The following is a 20,096-nucleotide window of genomic DNA, read 5'->3' as shown; positions in this document are numbered from 1 at the left end:
ATGAAATGGCAGTTCTCATAGTCATAATTATTATACATTTTGGGAAAAGGTCATTGAAGTTCATGAATAACATATAGAAAGATAAAACATGAGGCCATATAGAATTGATTCATTGATTTTTCTCCTGGTATTATTTTTTTCTTAGCTCATCTAAAGTACGCCATTTAAAACTATTAAATGATTTTAAACAGGAGCAGAAAATTAAAAGAAAACAACACTTAAATCATGTTTGTGCTTTCATCAAAAGGATGCTGAGAATCTTAGGTTTTCTTTGAATGGCCTCATGTTTTATATACATATATTTGTATTTGGATGTAAATGATATTTTTGTGTATATTTTGATTCTGTACAGATCATTTATTTGTTTTTATACAGAAGAAAATCTGGCTTCTATGTTATGTTTGACAACTATTGGGGGGTATTGAAAGGGAGATAACTTTTTTTTCTCCGTTATGCTCTGTACAGTTTCAATGCAGTGGGTGATATTTCACGCAATATGTTTTGTTTCGTACAATTTGTGTTTTGTCTTGGTGTAAATATGTTATTATCAATGTAATAAGCAGACTATTTACATAAAAAACAAGGGTATTCCAAAATATTTATAGATATTTCATTATAATTTAAATAGTCCAAATTTAATAATATAAAGTTCACAATAAAAAAATGTATAAAAAAATCTTTTTCTTACATTATTTATATTATATTGAAACTTTGATCATGCTTGTAAATTAATCTCTATGAATTTTGGAAAACCCTTTGTTTCAATGTAAGATGCACATATATGTGGGTTTGAGTGGAAAAATAAACAAATCTGAAAGTTTGTCCATATGTTGGTTTTGGTTATATGCACTTGTACTAACTTACCTCAGATCTGAAATAAAATAAAAAATAAAACATTTATTTATTGAAGATTTTTGGAAGGATATTTTGAAACATTGTTGTTGAGATTTTAAAACAATGATTTTACGTTTGTTTTGCTTATGTATGTGTTATTGCACTTTGTTTGTATATATGGACAGACTTTCAGAACTCAGTCAGTGAGAACTTTGATACTCCAAAGAAATGCAGTCCTTGCTTGGAAACTTAGATAAATTTACACTAATTACTAACTACAATTGCTTTTTGTTATGATAGCTGCAGATTTTGATATGTTTATATCACATGATTTGTATATTGCACCTCTGTTCTAATTGTTAGGTAACTTTAAATTGATAAAAGACATAAAGAAAATAATATGCATGTTTGACTGAATAGATAGAATGTTACATGAAATTGAAAGTTTACAAATATTAATAAGAATTATAAAAATTTGCATGATTATCTAGTTATACCAGAATCTCATTTTAACAGTTCTATGCATGACCTTGAAACAGCATTTTCATTTATTTATAAAAGATGTATACATTTTTGATTATTTTTTAAATGATAAAGGATGTTTGCCTCTAGAATTCAACAATTTGTTCGTTAATAAATGTAAAAATTAGATGTGGTATGCAAAAGAATAAGGCTGTAAATAACTACAGGTTTCTGGATGACCTGTATTTTTCTAAAGGGAAAGAAAGTAAACTAAACACCAAACTTTTGATAAATAAAGATAGGTACTTTTGCTTGTTATTGAGATATAAACTTTGGAATACTAGAATTTTTGTTCTGGAAAGAATGTCTCTAAAAAATGAATGTTTTACTGTAGGAAAAGTGCAGTAAAAATAACAAAAAATTGGCAATATTTTGAAAGAAGTCCATTTAGGATGCATGTTTTGAAACAAAATAATGACATATATCAAGGGTTACTGTGTAACATTCTGAATACTTTGCCTCAGATAAAGATTTGGGGGTTATAAAATATAAAGAAAAAGTTGAAAGAAACCCATGTGAGGCAAACATCTGTGAGGTAAAAATATTGCTTTTTATTTTGAATGTTTGCATACTAACACCTGTGTTATTTACACCTGCATAATTTCCAAGCAAGGACAAAGCATGTGATTGCATCAGACTCAAGTTGTACAGAGGATAGCTACCATGGCAAATACATGCATGCTATATTATTAATTTTGTGCATCTTGTGTTTGAAAACTAGGTGCGAAATGCTCTGATTGACTCGGCCAAGAAAGAAGGTATTGACGAAAGCCCTCAGAGCATATTTGCATACCTGATAGATCGAGTTAGAGCCAACCTCCATGTTGTGCTGTGTATGAGTCCAGTTGGAGAACCATTCAGGTAGGCAATTTTTATAAGACCAGTCCAAGAACCATTCAGGTAGGCAATATTTATGAGACCAGTTGTAGAACCATTAAGGTACCGTAGGCACTATTTTTAAATATTTATGAGACCAGTTTAAGAATTATTCAGGTAAGCATTATTTATGAGACCAGTTTAGGAGCCGTTCAGTTAGGCAATATTTATGAGACCAGTTGTAGAACAATTCCAGTAGGCAATATTTATGAGACCAGTTGTAGAAAAATTCAAGTAGGCAATATTAATGAGTACATTTGAAGAACCATTCAGGTAGGCAATTTTTATTATCCATTTGTAGAACCATTCAGGTAGGCAATTTTTATGAGTGCAATTGTAAAACCATTCAGGTAGGCAATTTTTATGAGTGCAGTTGTAGAACCATTTAGGTAGGCAATATTTATGTATATAATATGTTGGAATCTGGTTTGAGACATTTTATGGGGGCAACATATATGTATTCATGTATGTGTATGATTCTAGTTGGAGATCCTTTGATCATGGGCAAGTATGTAGATCAATTAATTTTTACTTTTGTTCATATAAAAAGACATGAAGATGTATCATCGGGAATATAATAAACTATTTAATAAGTCAAAAAGGATAAAATGATTAGGATATTAGGGGAAAAGGGCCTTGAATTCCTGACATAAATGCAGATACATGTTTTATCATTAACATAATAAAAAAAAATTTTGAGCTTTGATTGTCTAGTATTGGGATTGTTTTCTTTGCTTCAAAATACAGACTCTGTAGAAACCTTTGCTTTATTATATAGAAACGGTATTCGTATGTACCCAGCATTTGCTTTATTATATAGAAACGGTATTCGTATGTACCCAGCCTTTACTTTATTATATAGAAACCGTATTCGTATGTACCCAGCCTTTGCTTTATTATATATATAGAAACCGTATTCGTATGTACCCAGCCTTTGTGAATTGTACAACAATAGATTGGTTCAGTGAATGGCCAGCAGATGCTTTACTGGAAGTAGCAGATAAATATTTAATGGAAGTTCAGATCGGAGGTGATGATGAGGTACGGGTAACAGTATTGTTAACCTATTGGTCAAGGTCAAACCTTATTATACCATTTTTTTTAGGTTTTGAAGTAATCAATAGGATAAGAGACCCTTAATAAATTGTTTTGAAATGTTCATTCGTTTTTTCTCTAATTTTTTTTTAGTATTTTCAAATCGAAAATTAGTTCCTCTCAAGTTTTTTCTTTCTTTTTTCACATAACAGTATTGTTAAACATTGTGTTTTTGTGTTCCATGTCAAGAGATGGTATGATAAGGTTGTACTATGCAAGATTTTGAGCTTTCATATGATGAAATGATATATTTTATACAAGTGTATTTGAAATTATTTGCACATGTTTGTAATTCCTGATTTTTCCAAATACAATACCTTTTATTACACATCCCTATTGTGATTCCAAATTTTATTGATATTTTAACAAGCTGCACTTAAAACTTATAAAAAAATTATTTTCACAACATGATTATTCTTGACAATTCACACCAACTATTTTTATGTCCCACAAATTAAAACTGTGCATATAATTGTACTGATGAATTGCACTGCAGAGTGACCTTTGCACAACATACCAGCTTGGATTTGCTATCTGAAAGAGAACATTCTGTTCAGTTGTTACCCTTTTCTGCAGATATATGTGAGATTCTTATTAAACCCATTTTACATCAATTTGTTTTGCCTTATGTTTTTAACCCCTTTATTTAAATTGAAAGAAGAAACAAATCAAATCTGAAGAAAAACGAAGATGGGTAAGAATGGAGCAGGGATTAGTTTCAAAATATTTCTTAACTTATTGAATTAAAGAGGTCTTGGGAATATATTAGATGAAAGAAAGACATGTGTCTAAAGCTTAGTTTTTTAATGGTGAAAGTAAAATAGATTTATGATTTTCTTATTTGAACTATCTAGATATGTATAAAAACTAATTTTTAAGAAATAAAATCATGGTTTTGTGCTGAATTAAAGCTTCTCCTTCAGTTATTGAATAGAAAAAGTTCTTTTGTGTTGAATAAGATATGAAATTTCATTTACTACATAACTGGGATCAAAGAACTGTCACTACTTTGAAAAAAGATAGTCCGTACATACCATAAAACTTGTTACAAAATATACTCTTATAAATGAATAAAATAACTATAATCTAGTCCTCAAGATATTAGGATTCATAAATAAGATAAATTTAGAAATAGAAAACTGATCTATTGATCAAATAAAGATTTACATTAATAGTAATTTTCCATTTGAAAAAAGTACACTGGTTTATGAATAAGACACAAGTAAGAACACTGACTCAGGAATAAGATACAATAAGTTAATACACTGATTCAGGAATACTATGAATTAGTACACTGAATCAGGAATTCAATACAATAAGTTCACTGAATCATGAAAAAGATACAATAAATTCACTAAATACAGAATAAGATACAATAAGAACACTGAAACAGGAATAATATAAATAAGTTCACTGATTCAGGAATAAGATACAATAAGAACACTGAATCAGGAATAATATAAATAAGTTCACTGATTCAGGAATAAGATTCAATAAGAACACTGAATTAGGAATAATATAAATAAGTTCACTGATTCAGAAATAAGATACAATAAGAACACTGAATCAGGAATAATATAAATAAGTTCACTGATTCAGGAATAAGATACAATAAGAACACTGAATCAGGAATAATATTAATAAGTTCACTGATTCAGGAATAAGATTCAATAAGAACACTGAATTAGGAATAATATAAATAAGTTCACTGATTCAGGAATAAGATTCAATAAGAACACTGAATTAGGAATAATATAAATAAGTTCACTGATTCAGAAATAAGATACAGTAAGAATACTGAATCAGGAATAATATACAATAAGTTCACTGATTCAGAAATAAGATACAATAAGAACACTGAATCAGGAATAATATAAATAAGTTCACTGATTCAGGAATAAGATACAATAAGAACACTGAATCAGGAATAATATGAATAAGTTCACTGATTCAGGAATAAGATACAATAAGAACACTGAATCAGGAATAATATAAATAAGTTCACTGATTCAGAATCAGATACAATAAGAACACTGAATCAGGAATAATATGAATAAGTTCACTGATTCAGGAATAAGATACAATAAGAACACTGAATCAGGAATAATATACAATAAGTTCACTGATTCAGGAATAAGATACAATAAGAACACTGAATCAGGAATAATATACAATAAGTTCACTGATTCAGGAATAAGATACAATAAGAACACTGAATCAGAAATAATATAAATAAGTTCACTGATTCAGGAATAAGATACAATAAAAACACTGAATCAGGAATAATATACAATAAGTTCACTGATTCAGAAATAAGATACAACAATAACACTGAATCAGGAATAATATAAATAAGTTCACTGATTCAGGAATAAGGTACAATAAGAACACTGAATCAGGAATAATATTAATAAGTTCACTGATTCAGGAATAAGATACAATAAGAACACTGAATCAGGAATAATATAAATAAGTTCACTGATTCAGGAATAAGATACAATAAGAACACTGAATCAGGAATAATATTAATAAGTTCACTGATTCAGGAATAAGATACAATAAGAACACTGAATCAGGAATAATATAAATAAGTTCACTGATTCAGGAATAAGATACAATAAGAACACTGAATCAGGAATAATATAGATAAGTTCACTGATTCAGAAATAATATACAATAAGTACACTCATCAGGAATAAAGAATAATAAGTTAGTTCACTGATTAAGATAAAAAAAGTAAACTGAATCATGCATAAGTACACTGAATCATGAATAACGTACACTATTGAAGTAAGTTTATTGATTCAGGATTAAGATGAATAAGTCAGTACACAGATAAATAAAATACAACAACTACACTGATACAGGAATAAAATACAATAACTACACTGATACAGGAATAAAATACAACATACTTATCCTAAAATACAAATGAATTTGTGTTTTGTTGTTATTTCATTACCAGCCCAGTAAGGTGAGAAAATTTCATAATCTGATAAAAGACAGTTAACACTGCATGAGAAGATAATTACTCAACCTAAAATTAAGGTATTGAAGTTTCAGAGTTTCATCTAATCAGTATACCATAAATGAATATATTTCTAATTGTCTGAGATATATTTTAAATTTTCAGAAAAAGAAGGTGAGGTTCACATAGCGTTAGTGAAAACAAAACAAAACAAAATGGCTTCAGGGTCTGTCCACCACAGCTTGACTATAATGTATCTCCTGCAAACTGTTACAAAGCTGTTAAAACCATCTTTATTCTGATCTCTTGAAGCCACTGACAACATGCTTTCATGTATTTAGTAAATTGTTATAACACTTTTGTTGAAATAATTTGCATTTTTTTTTTATATTGACAAAAAGTTTATATTCAAGAGCATAAACCAGGATAAGGATGTGTTTATATGAAACAGCAATCACAACTGTCATGGCTTGGGCCTTTCTATATATATAATAATGTTATAGCCTCCTGTCTCCCTTTTACATATTATACAGGTTTCCTCCATCCATCTTTACATATGGTTAAATGAGGTATATGAAAATTATTTAACATATTTTTCTAATTTTTGGACTTTTATAAAATTTCATATTCGACCTAGATACTTGATTTACAAGAGTACTTTTTGGTCACATGGTAAAATATTTAAAAAGCAAAAAAAAGTGAAAACAATGGGGGGAAAAGTAATTAAAAAAAACCTGCAAATGATAACTTTTTTTACCTTTATAGGGACATACTAGTCTTGTTTCAGTAGAATTCTAAAATTTTAAAAGAGTGAAAATAAAAGTATTTACAAAACAAGGGAGATAACCTGTGTAATTTGATAAAAGGGAATTTCCACTTCATAACTACGTACACCAATGTAATGTTGTTTTCAGTTTCAGGATTAGAGCTGTTGACACCTTCAGTGTATAACATTCATATACTGTAATATGTTTTTTATTTACAGATCTTTCCTGAGAAAATATTATAATTTTAAACCATTTAATTACTATTTGAAATATATGCAGTTTGTTTATTATGTAGTGAGAGAAAATATAGTCATACATTGTATTTGATTCCAATATAACCAGTGTTCATCAAGATTTCCATGTTTACCAAGTACATATATTTTTTTTTGCTTCTTCCCAATTGTCAAAATACATGTATAAAATGTTAAAATTGTCACAAATATACTTTATTATGATAGTCTGAAGATTATATGTGAAGAATATGATTAGCATGATAGTTTTGTAACTCAATTAACCAAAGTTTCAGAAACACATACTCTTATCTCAGTAACAAATATCTTACTGAAGTAAACTTCAAATCCTTCAGTAAAATCTGCTATCCTATTCTAAGCTATCAGTCTGTACTAAAAATATCTTCCTCTGAATTAATATTGTTCTTAAAACTTCTGACTCTGAGTAATATTCAAATTATAATTGTTAATAATAAGTTGTTATTAATGTTGCATGACTATTAAATGCATGAATAAAGCACAAATTTTTATTTTCAACCATAAAAAAAAACACACAATAGATTGGGTTAAGGGATGGGGTTTTTTTCAGGAGAGAGATTTAGTTTTATTTTCGATTAAAAGTTTACATTGTACCTTTTTAACTATATAGAATTTATTTTCTTAAGTTTTATACATAAATGAGCCTCTGTTTACTACAGTCCAGAAGGGTTTGGAGTCGGTGGGTAGGTCATTGCACAATCCAAGTTTTGTTTAAATAGCACACGATTCATGTCCAAAATCTGTCCAAAATCAAGCTAAATAACCAAGAATAGAAGAGGTAAAATTGCAAGCGTTACTATCCTTTTGATGTTTTTAAAACAGACCCATGTTATACACCTAGAGTGGGGTGATAATTTTCGCCATATCTTTCCATGTTTTCTTTAGTTTATATTTAGGTCTTTATGTTTTTGAAGTATACAGATATTTCTATATGAAGATAACTTCAAATGCAAAATATTCTTAGCTTGAAAACGTGTTTGTTTTGAGTAAAATCATCTGAAAAGTTGGATTAAAGGGTGTGTGAAATTTCCTATTTTTTTGTCAACAGGGGACACATATTCGCGGTTTTTACATATCTATTTAAAACCAAATAACTGCAGCTTTAAACAATATTTATCAAATAAATTTCATTATAGACGAATAGCAGACATTTGAAAGGTGTTAAAAACTGAAATTTAGGGCAATCAGTCAAAGAATTACTAAGGAATGCTTCTTTGAAATCGTTTTTTTCATGCAGGAAATTGGCTGAAAATCGTTGTCCATTTTTCGGTCTTTGTCGTAAGTGCTGAAATTTAGTCTCATTTTCAAAAATAATCATATTTGTTATAAAAATATAATTTAACGGCATATTTCTTACATTTCAACCATCCTTTGAAGTTTTTACACCTCAAAATCATAAAACGACGAAATTGTGTCCACGGCAAATATGAGCGCCCTACTCTACCTGTTGGAGAGTTTATCTTTTGTACTGTCTAAGAAACACATGTTGAATGGAAACCCTCAAATACATTTAGGAACATAAAAGCTGATGCATGTTTGTTATTAATGAGTCTTTTGAAATGCAATGGTTTATGCACTCGCTCATTGATGTATGTTGCAATGGTATTGCATTTTTAAAATGTTTGAAAAATTATGCTTGGTTTTTGTCATTTTTTCTAAACAGCATAATAGTTTATTGTTATCATCAAATCATTAAATTAGTTTGAGATTATATATATTTTTTACATGTCATGATGAAAATACATGTGATTAGTGCTGATTTATAACATCATTAAATCTATTTTAGGATAAGTTGAAACCTTGTTTGGCCCAGATGTTCTCTATTATGCACAAATCAGTGTCAGAATTCTCCAGAAAGATGTTGATAGAAATGAAACGACACAACTATGTTACACCTACCAACTACCTAGAGCTTGTCAGTGGATATAAAAAGTATGTTGTAGTACCGGTTAACTCTAAAATTGTAGGTAGACAAATTAGGGTTCATATCATTTGTACAGCTGACCTTAAACAGTTTTGCTGCATCTTGGTTAGATATAAGAAGATGTGGTATGAGTGCAATTGAGACTTGTTTTCAATGATTGATTTGTGTGTTTCTTTATCAATTGATGTCATTTAGCATTCTTTATGAATCATCTGTTTAGAAACAACTTTTGTGGACATCAGGTACAAGTTATATATTTCAGGAGTAGAAAATCAGAGATAGGATTGTTCAATCCTTGTGATGTCTCACTCTAGTATAGATTTCCATATATAACTAAAATATCGCTACAAAATCATAATGGAGGTTGACAGAATTATCCTCTTTTGTAAGGTGTAAGTTGAATAAACTGGATCAGAGAGTCGTGGTGTTGTGGTCAGTGCATTGGACTTACTAACACAAAGGTTCCTGGTTCGATTCCCGTTCTGGGATGAAAATTTCAGGGACTGAATTTTCAGCTCTCCCTTGACACCATTTGTGAGTATGGTCTTTAGGAAACGATGATAGTCCGTCGGAAGGGGACGATAAATGGCTGACCCGTGTTAAGAGAGAGCCATATCTCTTGCACGTTAAAGACACCCTTGTAGATTTCGAAAAAGACTAATGCCACTACAAGGCAGCACTCGCACCCGCAAAGTTGAAAGGGATTAATATAAGTTGCAATAACCTGTTTTCCAATCCACTATAAATAAATATGTTTAAACTAAACTAATAAACTGGATACAAAAATGTGTTGTTTAAACTAAACATAATTAGTGGAAGTTTTAAAACTGGTTTAGGTTTAAGATAAGTTCAAGTCAGATTATAATGTCTGTATAGTGATTAAGAATGGCTGTACTATACAATTTTCTCTTTGTAGACTTCTAAACGATAAGAAGAAGGAATTAGGAGACCAGGCAAACAAGCTACGCAATGGATTAAGTAAGATTGATGAAACAAGAGAGAAAGTAAAGAACATGACTGTAGAGTTAGAGGAAGCTAAGGTTAAAGTTGTACAGTTCCAGAAACAATGTGATGAATATTTAGTGGTCATTGTACAACAGAAACGAGATGCTGATGAGCAACAAAAGGTATACTAACTTATTTTATAGATAAGGAGGGGGTGGAGGATTTAAAAAAAGGTAGACCAACTTATGTTATAGATAGGGAGGGGGTTGGGGAGTTAAACAAAGGTAGACTTACTTATGTTATAAATAGGGAGGGGATGGTGGAGTTAAACAACGGTAGACTTACTTATGTTATAGATAGAGAGGGGGTGAGGGAGTTAAACAAAGGTAGACTGACTTATGTTATAGATAGAGAGAGGGTGGGGGAGTTAAACAAAGATAGGCTAACTTATGTTAAAGATAGGGAGAGGGTTGGGGAGTTAAACAAACCTAGTCATTGCACCACAGAAACGGGATGCTAATGAGCAAAAAAAGGTAGACTTAACTTATGTTATAAATAGGGAGGGGGTAGGGGAGTTAGACAAAGCCATAATTTAAATAATGCAATGAAAACAAAGTGTAATCGCTATGATGGAATATTGCTTAGTGGTTATTATACAACACTTATGAACTATAACAAATTGATATTAAGTTATGAACTATAACAAATAGATATTAAGTTATGAACTATAACAAATAGATATTAAGTTATGAACTATAACAAATAGATATTAAGTTATGAACTATAACAAATAGATATTAAGTTATGAACTATAACAAATAGATATAACAAATAGATATTAAGTTATGAACTATAACAAATAGATATTAAGTTGTAAAAATATGTAATTTGTAGTAAAAGGGTGTACAGATATTTGTTTTATAATTTGAAATAAGAGACTAACAATTACATACAAAACTATTAGATCTAGATTGCTTGATAAACATGGTGTTAGCATGTATTGGCTATATCTTGGTATTAATTCACCTTTGATAGTATATGGAAAAGTTTCTGAGCAGGATACCAGTAAAGATAGGTATAGAAGTAAAATATCTGACAAGGTATAACAGGGGTTCAGGGATAATAAGTTACATTGATACATAAGGTGTCATATATGTGATTAAATTTATTTACAATTTATTTACAGTCAGTAGCACAGAAGAGTGAGAGAATTGGTGAAGAAGAAGTTAAATGTCAACACATGGCTGACTTAGCTCAACATGATCTTGATGAAGCTTTACCAGCTCTGCAGGAAGCTATTTTGGTAAATTACCTGTTTTATATGTTTCTCATATACAAAAAGTAATAGGTTAACTGTTCTTGGTTTAAAGATATTATTGGGTGCACATGTATGTCCTTCTGACAGTGGTCATCTGACCTTGACCTTATTTTAATTCATCGTTTCTAATGATAATTTTCTGTTATTACTGTAGCAAAACTTTGATCTTAATGACTTTTTTTTAACATAAAATTCAATCACAATAAAAAAAAATAAGCAGTGTATGCACTCTTATATAATGACCAGCATAGAGTTTTTAATATTTTGAATGAAAAAAAAGTTTTTACCTGTGTAACTTTAATTAGACTCTTAGAATGTAAAAAAAAAATAATAGGTTAATACATTGAGATGTTCTAACCTATACTAAACAGGCTCTGGAATCACTGAATAAGAAAGATATGACAGAAATCAAGTCATATGCTAAACCTCCAGGACTTGTAGAGAAAGTGTTGGAAGCTGTCATGATCCTGAGGGGCAATGAGCCTACCTGGTTAGAGGCCAAGAAACAACTGGGTAAGACTTCAATCACCTGTTAAAAAACTTCATGCTTTGTATTCCTACTTTAACTGTTAAGAAAAAAGTGTCATGTTAAATAAAAAGAAGAAAAAACTAAAAAACTTGTTTTACATAAATAAGTAGATTTTGTAGTTATACCTTCCTGTACTAATCTAAAACATATTAAAAAACATGTACTTTGCGGTTACAAAAAATTGCAGCATTTACCAATATTTGTTAACATAAATTTTTCAGGTGACCAGAATTTCATTAAACAGTTGATGAACTTTGACAAAGACAATATTACTGATCGTATTCTGAAGAAAATTGGAACATACTGTACACAGTCTGACTTTCAACCAGAAGTGGTTGGCCGTGTCTCAACTGCTGCTAAATCTTTGTGTATGTGGGTCAGAGCTATGGAGGTTTATGGCAGAATCTATAGGGTAGTGGAGCCAAAGAAACAAAGACTGCATGCTGCTCAAGGTCAATTGAAAGAGAAACAAGATGCTCTCAGTGAAGCTAAAGCTAAACTTGCGGAAGTAGAGGCTAAGATGGCACAACTCAAGAAGGAATATGATGAAAAGTTAGCACAGAAGGAAGAACTAAAACGTAAAGCTGAATATACAGAGATGATGTTAGATAGAGCTGGAAAACTTGTAGAGGGTCTTGCTGGTGAAAGAATTAGATGGGAGGAAACTGTTAAGGTAAGGTAGTAATGGGGAGATTGTCAGGGAAAACTTGTGGGGGGACTGGCTGGGGAAAGAATAAGATGGGAGGAAACTTTTATGGTAAGGTAGTAATGGGGAGATTGTCAGGGATATACAGGAGATGGGGGAGTAGCTAAAACTGTTAAGGTAATGTATTAATTAGGAGATTGTCAGAGAAAATAGACAACTTTCGAGTTCGATGCATTTCTGTCAAAAACTTTGGTTTTTTGTGAACATCATTCCTGCGTTTAGGGGTGTCATCACATCCGTTCCAATGTTGAGCAAGTGGTTGGAAAACTATAATGCTATATTGTATGAAATAATCGGAAAATTAAATTCTCATAATTGACAATTAGCACTGTTGTCATTAGGGTGATTAAGTACCTACATAACAACAATTATTTCTAGTTTATCCTGCACAATCAGTAAGAAGAACATTAATAGTGCAGGGATACAGGCCATCCCCTCTTACTGGTAAATGACGTCATAAAGGCATGCATAATTGACCAAGGACAAACTCGAAAGTGGTCTATTAGATGGGAGGAAACTGTGAGGTTAAGTTGTACTTGAAAGACAATCTGGGAAAACTGTAAGGAGGACTTGTTGAGTACAATCTGGGAGAACTGTTAGAAGAATTTGTTGGGGATGGAATAAGATGAGTAAGACAGTCTAGACTGTCTAGACGATATTTTTGATAATAACATATTGATTTTAAGTGTCTTCAAAATTATTTGGATGGCAAAGTATTTATTTATATTTATTATAAATAACGTTTTAAATTGTTGCATATAATTTTCTTTTAGAAAACGTTTTTTTATGTATTTTGCAGCAATTAGAATTGAGAATGGGTTTCTTACCAGGAGATTGTCTGATTGCAGCAGCTTTTATGTCCTACATGGGACCATTCTTATCAGAGTACAGAGATCAGATGGTTCAGAAGATATGGCTGGCTGAGGTATTTACACATTAGGGAATTCAGTACCATAAGTCTACGAAGATAACTGTTCTTAAAGGGACCATTCTTTAAAAAATTGAACAAATGGTTCAGCTAACATGTTTGTCCACCCTTTAAAGTTTATTCATGTGTGTCATAGGAATATTTCATATGAGTGCAGAAAAAAAGCAATATTGTTATAAATACATCATTTTTATTTAGATTTAAAATTTGAAACAAGTTTTAAGTAAAATTCGTGTAGAAGTAATTAAGCATGTTTCATTTTTCAGACTACTATTCTACACATTGAATTTGTGATTAAGATAATTGTTATCCAAATTTGTTCCGTAATTATGCTTAAGATTTTTAGTGAGTTCAATATTAGAACTAAATGAAAACTTTGTTTTTCTTTTTATTATAGGAGGTAAGAGACTTGTTAATAATATGCTTAGACAAATGTCCATAAACCGCACACATCCAGTATCCAGCTATTGTATTGTCACAAAAGCATGAAAATGTGTCTAGAAGCCTCTGTCACATATTTTATTTAGTATTATCAGAAAATGCTTAGAAAAATTGTCAAGAAACTGAATCATCATTCAATATCTAGATATGTAATGTTAGCAGAAACTGCTTGACAAAAAGTGAAAAACCACTCTCATGTTCAAAATAGCAAGTAGGTAGCCGTCATATTCTATATCCAGCCCCATTGTATTGGCAGAAAAAGAAAACACATGTTCCAAATTAGTCATAAGGCCTCCCTCATATTCAATTTCTAGTTATTGTGTTGGCAGGAATTGCTTGAAATTTTATTTAGAAAACAACTCATGTTCCAAATAAGTCAGTAAGTCACCCTTACATTAAATATTTTGCAATGCATTGGCAGAAATTGCTTCCAAGTTGTAGGAAAACCAGTGTAATATTCATAAATCAAATAAAATTGGAATCATTTTTAAAGGCTTAAAAAGAAACCTGCCACACTCAATATTTATTATTTTATTGTCAGGAAATAAGGAAAAATCACATCCTTTAAAACCATTCCTATAAATCACATTATCTTTATGTTTAATGTTTACTTTTAATGTCACTCAGGAAACACCCTTATTGTCAATAGAATTTATTGGTTGATGGCTTTCAATTTCTATATATATATTTCTATATATATATTAGTCTAAAAGATATATATATTAGTCTAAAAGATATATATATTAGTCTAAAAGATATAGTTAGATAAATAAGATATATTTAATAATAGTAAAATCAAGAAAAACTATTTATTGTACATAGTTTCAGAGATTATGTAACAGTGATATATTAGATAGATTTTGATTATTAAGGCATGTTTTAAAGTTTTCACAACTGAAATCATGATGCATGATATAGAGCACAAGTTAGAAATATGGAACATAAAACATGACACTATAATATTTCTAACTGAAAAAATTCCCACTGTAATATCTGTTGCATAAGAACTTAGTTATAAATTAAATGTTGAGCCTGTTTTCCAATAATTTTATGCTCCTTTCAGCAAATTCCATTGTAATGTCTAGCACATGTACACCCCATGTTGTGTTTGAATAAAGACCATGGCTTTGTTTACAAATTGAAGGAAATGCATCATTACAAATGTATTTAGAATTGTAACTATTCATGATTGAACAAAGAATGACAATATTCTACGTACATCTTCCTTTTTTATATGCCCGTCAAAATTTTGACGGGACGTATTTTGGTATACAAATGTCCGGTGTCCGTCCGTCTGTCTGTCTGTCTGTCTGTCTGTCTGTCTGTCTGTCTGTCTGTCTGTCTGTCCGTCTGTCTGTCTGTCTGTCCGTCTGTCCGGCTTAAACATGTCGCACCGTAACTTGAGAACGACTTATCCAAATTTCATGAAACTTAATATAGTTGTTTCTTATGATGGTCAAATGATCTGTATACTTTTTGGTGAAAATGAGATTTAAACTTTTTGAGTTACGGCACTTTATAACTAAAACAGGGGTGTGTTTTTTTCACATGTCGCACTGTATCTCAAAAATGATTCTTGATTATGACTCAAAACTTTAAACACTTCTTAGTTATATTAATCTCAATATCTGTATACTTTTTGGTGATGATTCAAAATTTTCATTTTTGAGTTATTGAGTATTTTGTAAAAAAGGGGGAGGTTTTTTTTACATGTCACGCCATATCTCAAAAACTATTTATGATTATTGCTTAAAACTTTACACATGTCTTTGTTATATTAATCTCAATATCTGTATATTTTTTGGTGATGATTAAAAATTTCATTTTTGAGTTATTAGTATTTTGTAAAAAAGGGGGAGGTTTTTTTTACATGTTGTGCTGTATCTCAAAAACGATTTATGATTATTGCTTAAAACTTTACACACTTCTTTGTTCTATTAATCTAAAGATCTGTATACTTTTTGGTGATTATTCAAAATTTTATTTTTGAGTTATTGAGTATTTTGTAAAACAGGGGAGGGTTTTTTACATGACGCGCCGTATCTCAAAAATAAGTCATGATTATTGCTTAAAACTTTACACACTTCTTTGATATATTAATCTAAAGATCTGTATACTTTTTGGTTTTGATTCAAAATTTTATTTTGGTAATATTTAGTTTTTGTAAAAAGAACAGGGTGGGGGGTTTCACATGTCCAGCCGTGTCTCTAAAACAATATATGGTTATTGCTTAAAACTTTCTCATAAACTATTTATGATTATTGCATTGCATAAGACTTCCACATAAGACGTCGGGCGTATCATGCGCTCATGGCGCAGCTGTTTATTTTTAATCATGCATCCAGTTAGAATTTTTGAATGTCTTTTTTAGATTGTTAAACTAGGCATCCCAACAGACCCATCATTTGATTTCTGTGAGTTTATGGCCAAACCTACAAGTGTACGAGAATGGAACATTCAAGGATTACCCAATGACAGCTTTTCTACAGAAAATGGTGTAATTGTAACGTCAGCAAGTAGGTGGCCACTCATGGTTGATCCACAGGGACAGGCCATTAAGTGGATTAAGAGCATGGAGTCGTCCAGAGTAAGTTATAATAAATATGGGTCTTGTCATTGTGGATCTGTAGTTGTATCCAGCTGGTTGAATATCCTTTGAAAATTATAGTGCATTATTTTTCAGATAACAACGCCTGAAAACAACACCATTTAAATGAGAAATAATTTAGAAAAAATGGAAATGTATTTTCTTTGATTGAATATTTTTGTAAATTCTAGCATGTAGGAATTCCAATTGATGAATTAATTGTAAACTTATTGTTTTTTCTACTGTAAACTATAGGTGCTGTTAATTAATATGTGTTTCTGCATTATTTACTTTATATTACAATTTCACTTATTGTAAACTGGTATATTTTGCAGGGTTTGAAGGTAGTAGATTTACAACAGTCTGACTACATGAGGACTATGGAATCAGCAATACAATTTGGTCTGCCTGTTTTGTTACAAAACGTACAGGAAAAACTAGACCCTTCACTGGATCCTATCCTCAATAAATCATTGATTAAAATAGGTAAGATATTGTGGTCCTAAATTTGATGTTCATTGCCTTCTGTGCTGCAGGGTCACAAACCTCCAAAATTCAACCAATCTTATTCTACAAATAGATGGCATTTTTAGAAATTTAAATACAAGATGAAGTCTATAGCTCAGACGTTTATTGTTTTTGCATCATCCCAATATTAGACATAAAATATTGTTGTTTTGCCTTAAATACTTGTTTTTCTTATTTTAGGTGGTGCTTACATGATTAGGTTAGGAGACAAGGAAATAGAGTATAACAGTGAATTTAAGTTTTACATTACAACAAAACTCAGTAACCCACATTACACACCTGAAATCTCCACGAAGACGACCATTGTCAACTTTGCTGTCAAGGAGCAGGGTAAGATTTTATAAACTTTAAGAGGTTAATTTACATATGTGGTGAAAACAAGAATAAGATAGGTATGTTTAATTTTTCATTGAATATGTAATGTATGAGCAGTTGCAGCTGCTACCAGTATATTTAAACTACATTTTCTAAATGACAAGTATGCTAAAATAACATTATGAAAACTGAGCTATCCTATGCATTTTGAAACATATTTGATTATTTAACAGGTCTTGAAGCCCAAATGTTGGGTATTGTTGTAAAGAAAGAAAGAGCTGAGTTAGAAGAACAGAAAGATCAGCTGGTGAAGAGTATTGCCAGTGGAAAGAAAAAGTTAGAAGAATGCGAAGATGAAATTCTCAGGTTTGTCTTTTTAACAAAAGCTCTAGAGTTCCCTCTTTTTTGTTATATTTTAACTGACCCAGAATATCGAGTTATATTTTGATTTGATAGTAATATCCTATAAATTTTATATCTATATTGTGTATTGTATTGTTAACACAGAGTTTACAAAATTATAAGTAACATGAATTACAGGTTGTTTTTTGTTAGACTGTTGTACTATAATTTATTATGAATTTTTCAGACTTTTGAATGAGACAAAAGGATCTCTATTGGATGACGAACAACTGGTCAACACACTTCAGCTGTCTAAAATCACCTCACAGGAAGTCTCAGAAAAACTACAAATTTCAGAACAAAATGAAGTAAAGATTGATGCAGCTAGAGAAGGGTACAGACCCTCGGCCGAGCGAGCCTCTATTTTATTCTTTGTGTTAAATGACATGGGACGCATTGACCCCATGTACCAGTTCTCACTGGATGCCTATATTGAACTGTTCTTATTATCCATTGACAAAAGTCAGAAAAGTTCTAAATTGGAGGAGAGAATCAACAATCTGAATGAATATCATACATATGCTGTGTACAGGTAAGTACCATATATATAATACTCTCTAGGGGGAGGGGCAATTGGTATCTAATGAGTGTTAGGGATGAGCTACAGGAATAGGTCACTTTTTGCTAGCCTCATGGTAAATGATGAGGTCAAGAAATGAAGATAAAATATATGATGTGGATTGGATCATAAGTATCTGAAACTAATCAGATGTCAATTCTTCACAATTGCAACTAGAACTATAGTCTTAAATGCATCACATATTTGTTATATCTATGTTTCTCTCAATGAAATAGCAGAAACAAGATTCCTATAGTTATATTTTTTGTCATAAAAGTATATGATAGGGTATGCATTTTTGTTTTTCAAAATATATGAAATCGGTGGGAAATTCTGTATCTCAGCTGCTCACTCCTGCTACAAAAAGGATGAAGTGACCCACATTTTTTTTTACAGATATGCATGTAGAGGTCTGTTTGAGAGACACAAGTTACTATTTTCCTTCCAAATGTGTGTGAAGATTTTAGAGAATGCCAATAAGATTAACACAGATGAATACAGCTTCTTCCTAAGAGGGGGTGTGGTAAGTTTATTCAATAACTTAACTTTTTATTCTTACTTTGAAAACAAAAAGATTGATATCTTAGTCTAGAATCAACAAAAAAATGATAACGTTTCCATATCAATGACATTGATGTGGTGTTATGTAATCATTTACAAACATTTTCAACTGGTACTTGATGATGAGAAACACTATGAAAATACAGAAAACAATCATACACACTTGGAAATTAATCATTTTGTTTTGTTGTTGTCATTTTGGCTTATCTCATCAGTTTATTTATAAGTAAAAGAATTTTACAAAGATTAGGCCGATTAAAATTGCTTATTCGTCTAACAATTATGCTTGATGTAAACAATGTGATCTGTAAAAATTTGTAAAAAAAAGGGAAACTAATTTGATATCATGTAAATACATTTTAGGTGATGGATAGAGAGAACCAAATGGATAATCCCTGTGCTACCTGGTTAGGTGACACAGCTTGGGATAATATAACAGAGCTAGACAAACTTACCAACTTCCATGGAATCATTACATCATTTGAACAGTATCCTAGAGACTGGAATATATGGTATACATCTTCTGAACCTGAAACATCGCCACTTCCAAGTAAGTCCTGTCATCATACTTACCAACCTTTTGTAGCTACAAAGTAAAACATCTCCACTTCCAAGTAAGTCCTGTCATCATACTTACCAACCTTTTGTAGCTACAAAGTAAAACATCTCCACTTCCAAGTAAGTCCTGTCATCATACTTACCAACCTTTTGTAGCTACAAAGTAAAACATCTCCACTTCCAAGTAAGTCCTGTCATCCTACTTACCAACCTTTTGTAGCTACAAAGTAAAACATCGCCACTTCCAAGTAAGTCCTGTCATCATACTTACCAACCTTTTGTAGCTACAAAGTAAAACATCTCCACTTCCAAGTAAGTCCTGTCATCATACTTACCAACCTTTTGTAGCTACAAAGTAAAACATCTCCACTTCCAAGTAAGTCCTGTCATCCTACTTACCAACCTTTTTTTAGCTACAAAGTAAAACATCTCCATATTTCCAGCTCCACTAAGAGAGATATAAT

At 30.8% G+C, this 20,096-nt stretch overlaps 1 protein-coding gene across 7 annotated transcripts in view; it reads left to right on the top strand.

Moving 5' to 3' along the window:
- Positions 1 to 20,096, top strand: part of LOC139517852 (dynein axonemal heavy chain 2-like) — an 89,921-nt gene that overhangs the window by 54,076 nt on the left and 15,749 nt on the right. For all 7 annotated transcript variants that reach the window (XM_071309315.1, XM_071309313.1, XM_071309314.1 and 4 more), the window contains 15 exons: positions 2,078 to 2,217; positions 3,141 to 3,273; positions 9,118 to 9,263; positions 10,172 to 10,382; positions 11,387 to 11,503; positions 11,890 to 12,031; positions 12,269 to 12,720; positions 13,553 to 13,678; positions 16,494 to 16,709; positions 17,045 to 17,195; positions 17,418 to 17,567; positions 17,786 to 17,918; positions 18,142 to 18,486; positions 18,910 to 19,036; positions 19,438 to 19,624. In XM_071309315.1, the coding sequence (XP_071165416.1) occupies positions 2,078 to 2,217; positions 3,141 to 3,273; positions 9,118 to 9,263; positions 10,172 to 10,382; positions 11,387 to 11,503; positions 11,890 to 12,031; positions 12,269 to 12,720; positions 13,553 to 13,678; positions 16,494 to 16,709; positions 17,045 to 17,195; positions 17,418 to 17,567; positions 17,786 to 17,918; positions 18,142 to 18,486; positions 18,910 to 19,036; positions 19,438 to 19,624 (2,776 nt within the window). The remainder of the gene's footprint in view (positions 1 to 2,077; positions 2,218 to 3,140; positions 3,274 to 9,117; positions 9,264 to 10,171; positions 10,383 to 11,386; positions 11,504 to 11,889; positions 12,032 to 12,268; positions 12,721 to 13,552; positions 13,679 to 16,493; positions 16,710 to 17,044; positions 17,196 to 17,417; positions 17,568 to 17,785; positions 17,919 to 18,141; positions 18,487 to 18,909; positions 19,037 to 19,437; positions 19,625 to 20,096) is intronic.

The sequence above is a fragment of the Mytilus edulis genome, chromosome 3 (assembly GCF_963676685.1).
Source record: "Mytilus edulis chromosome 3, xbMytEdul2.2, whole genome shotgun sequence".
NCBI classification, from domain to species: domain Eukaryota; kingdom Metazoa; phylum Mollusca; class Bivalvia; order Mytilida; family Mytilidae; genus Mytilus; species Mytilus edulis.
Note: the sequence above shows the minus strand (reverse complement) of the source record. Positions and strands in the feature narration are given on the sequence as shown.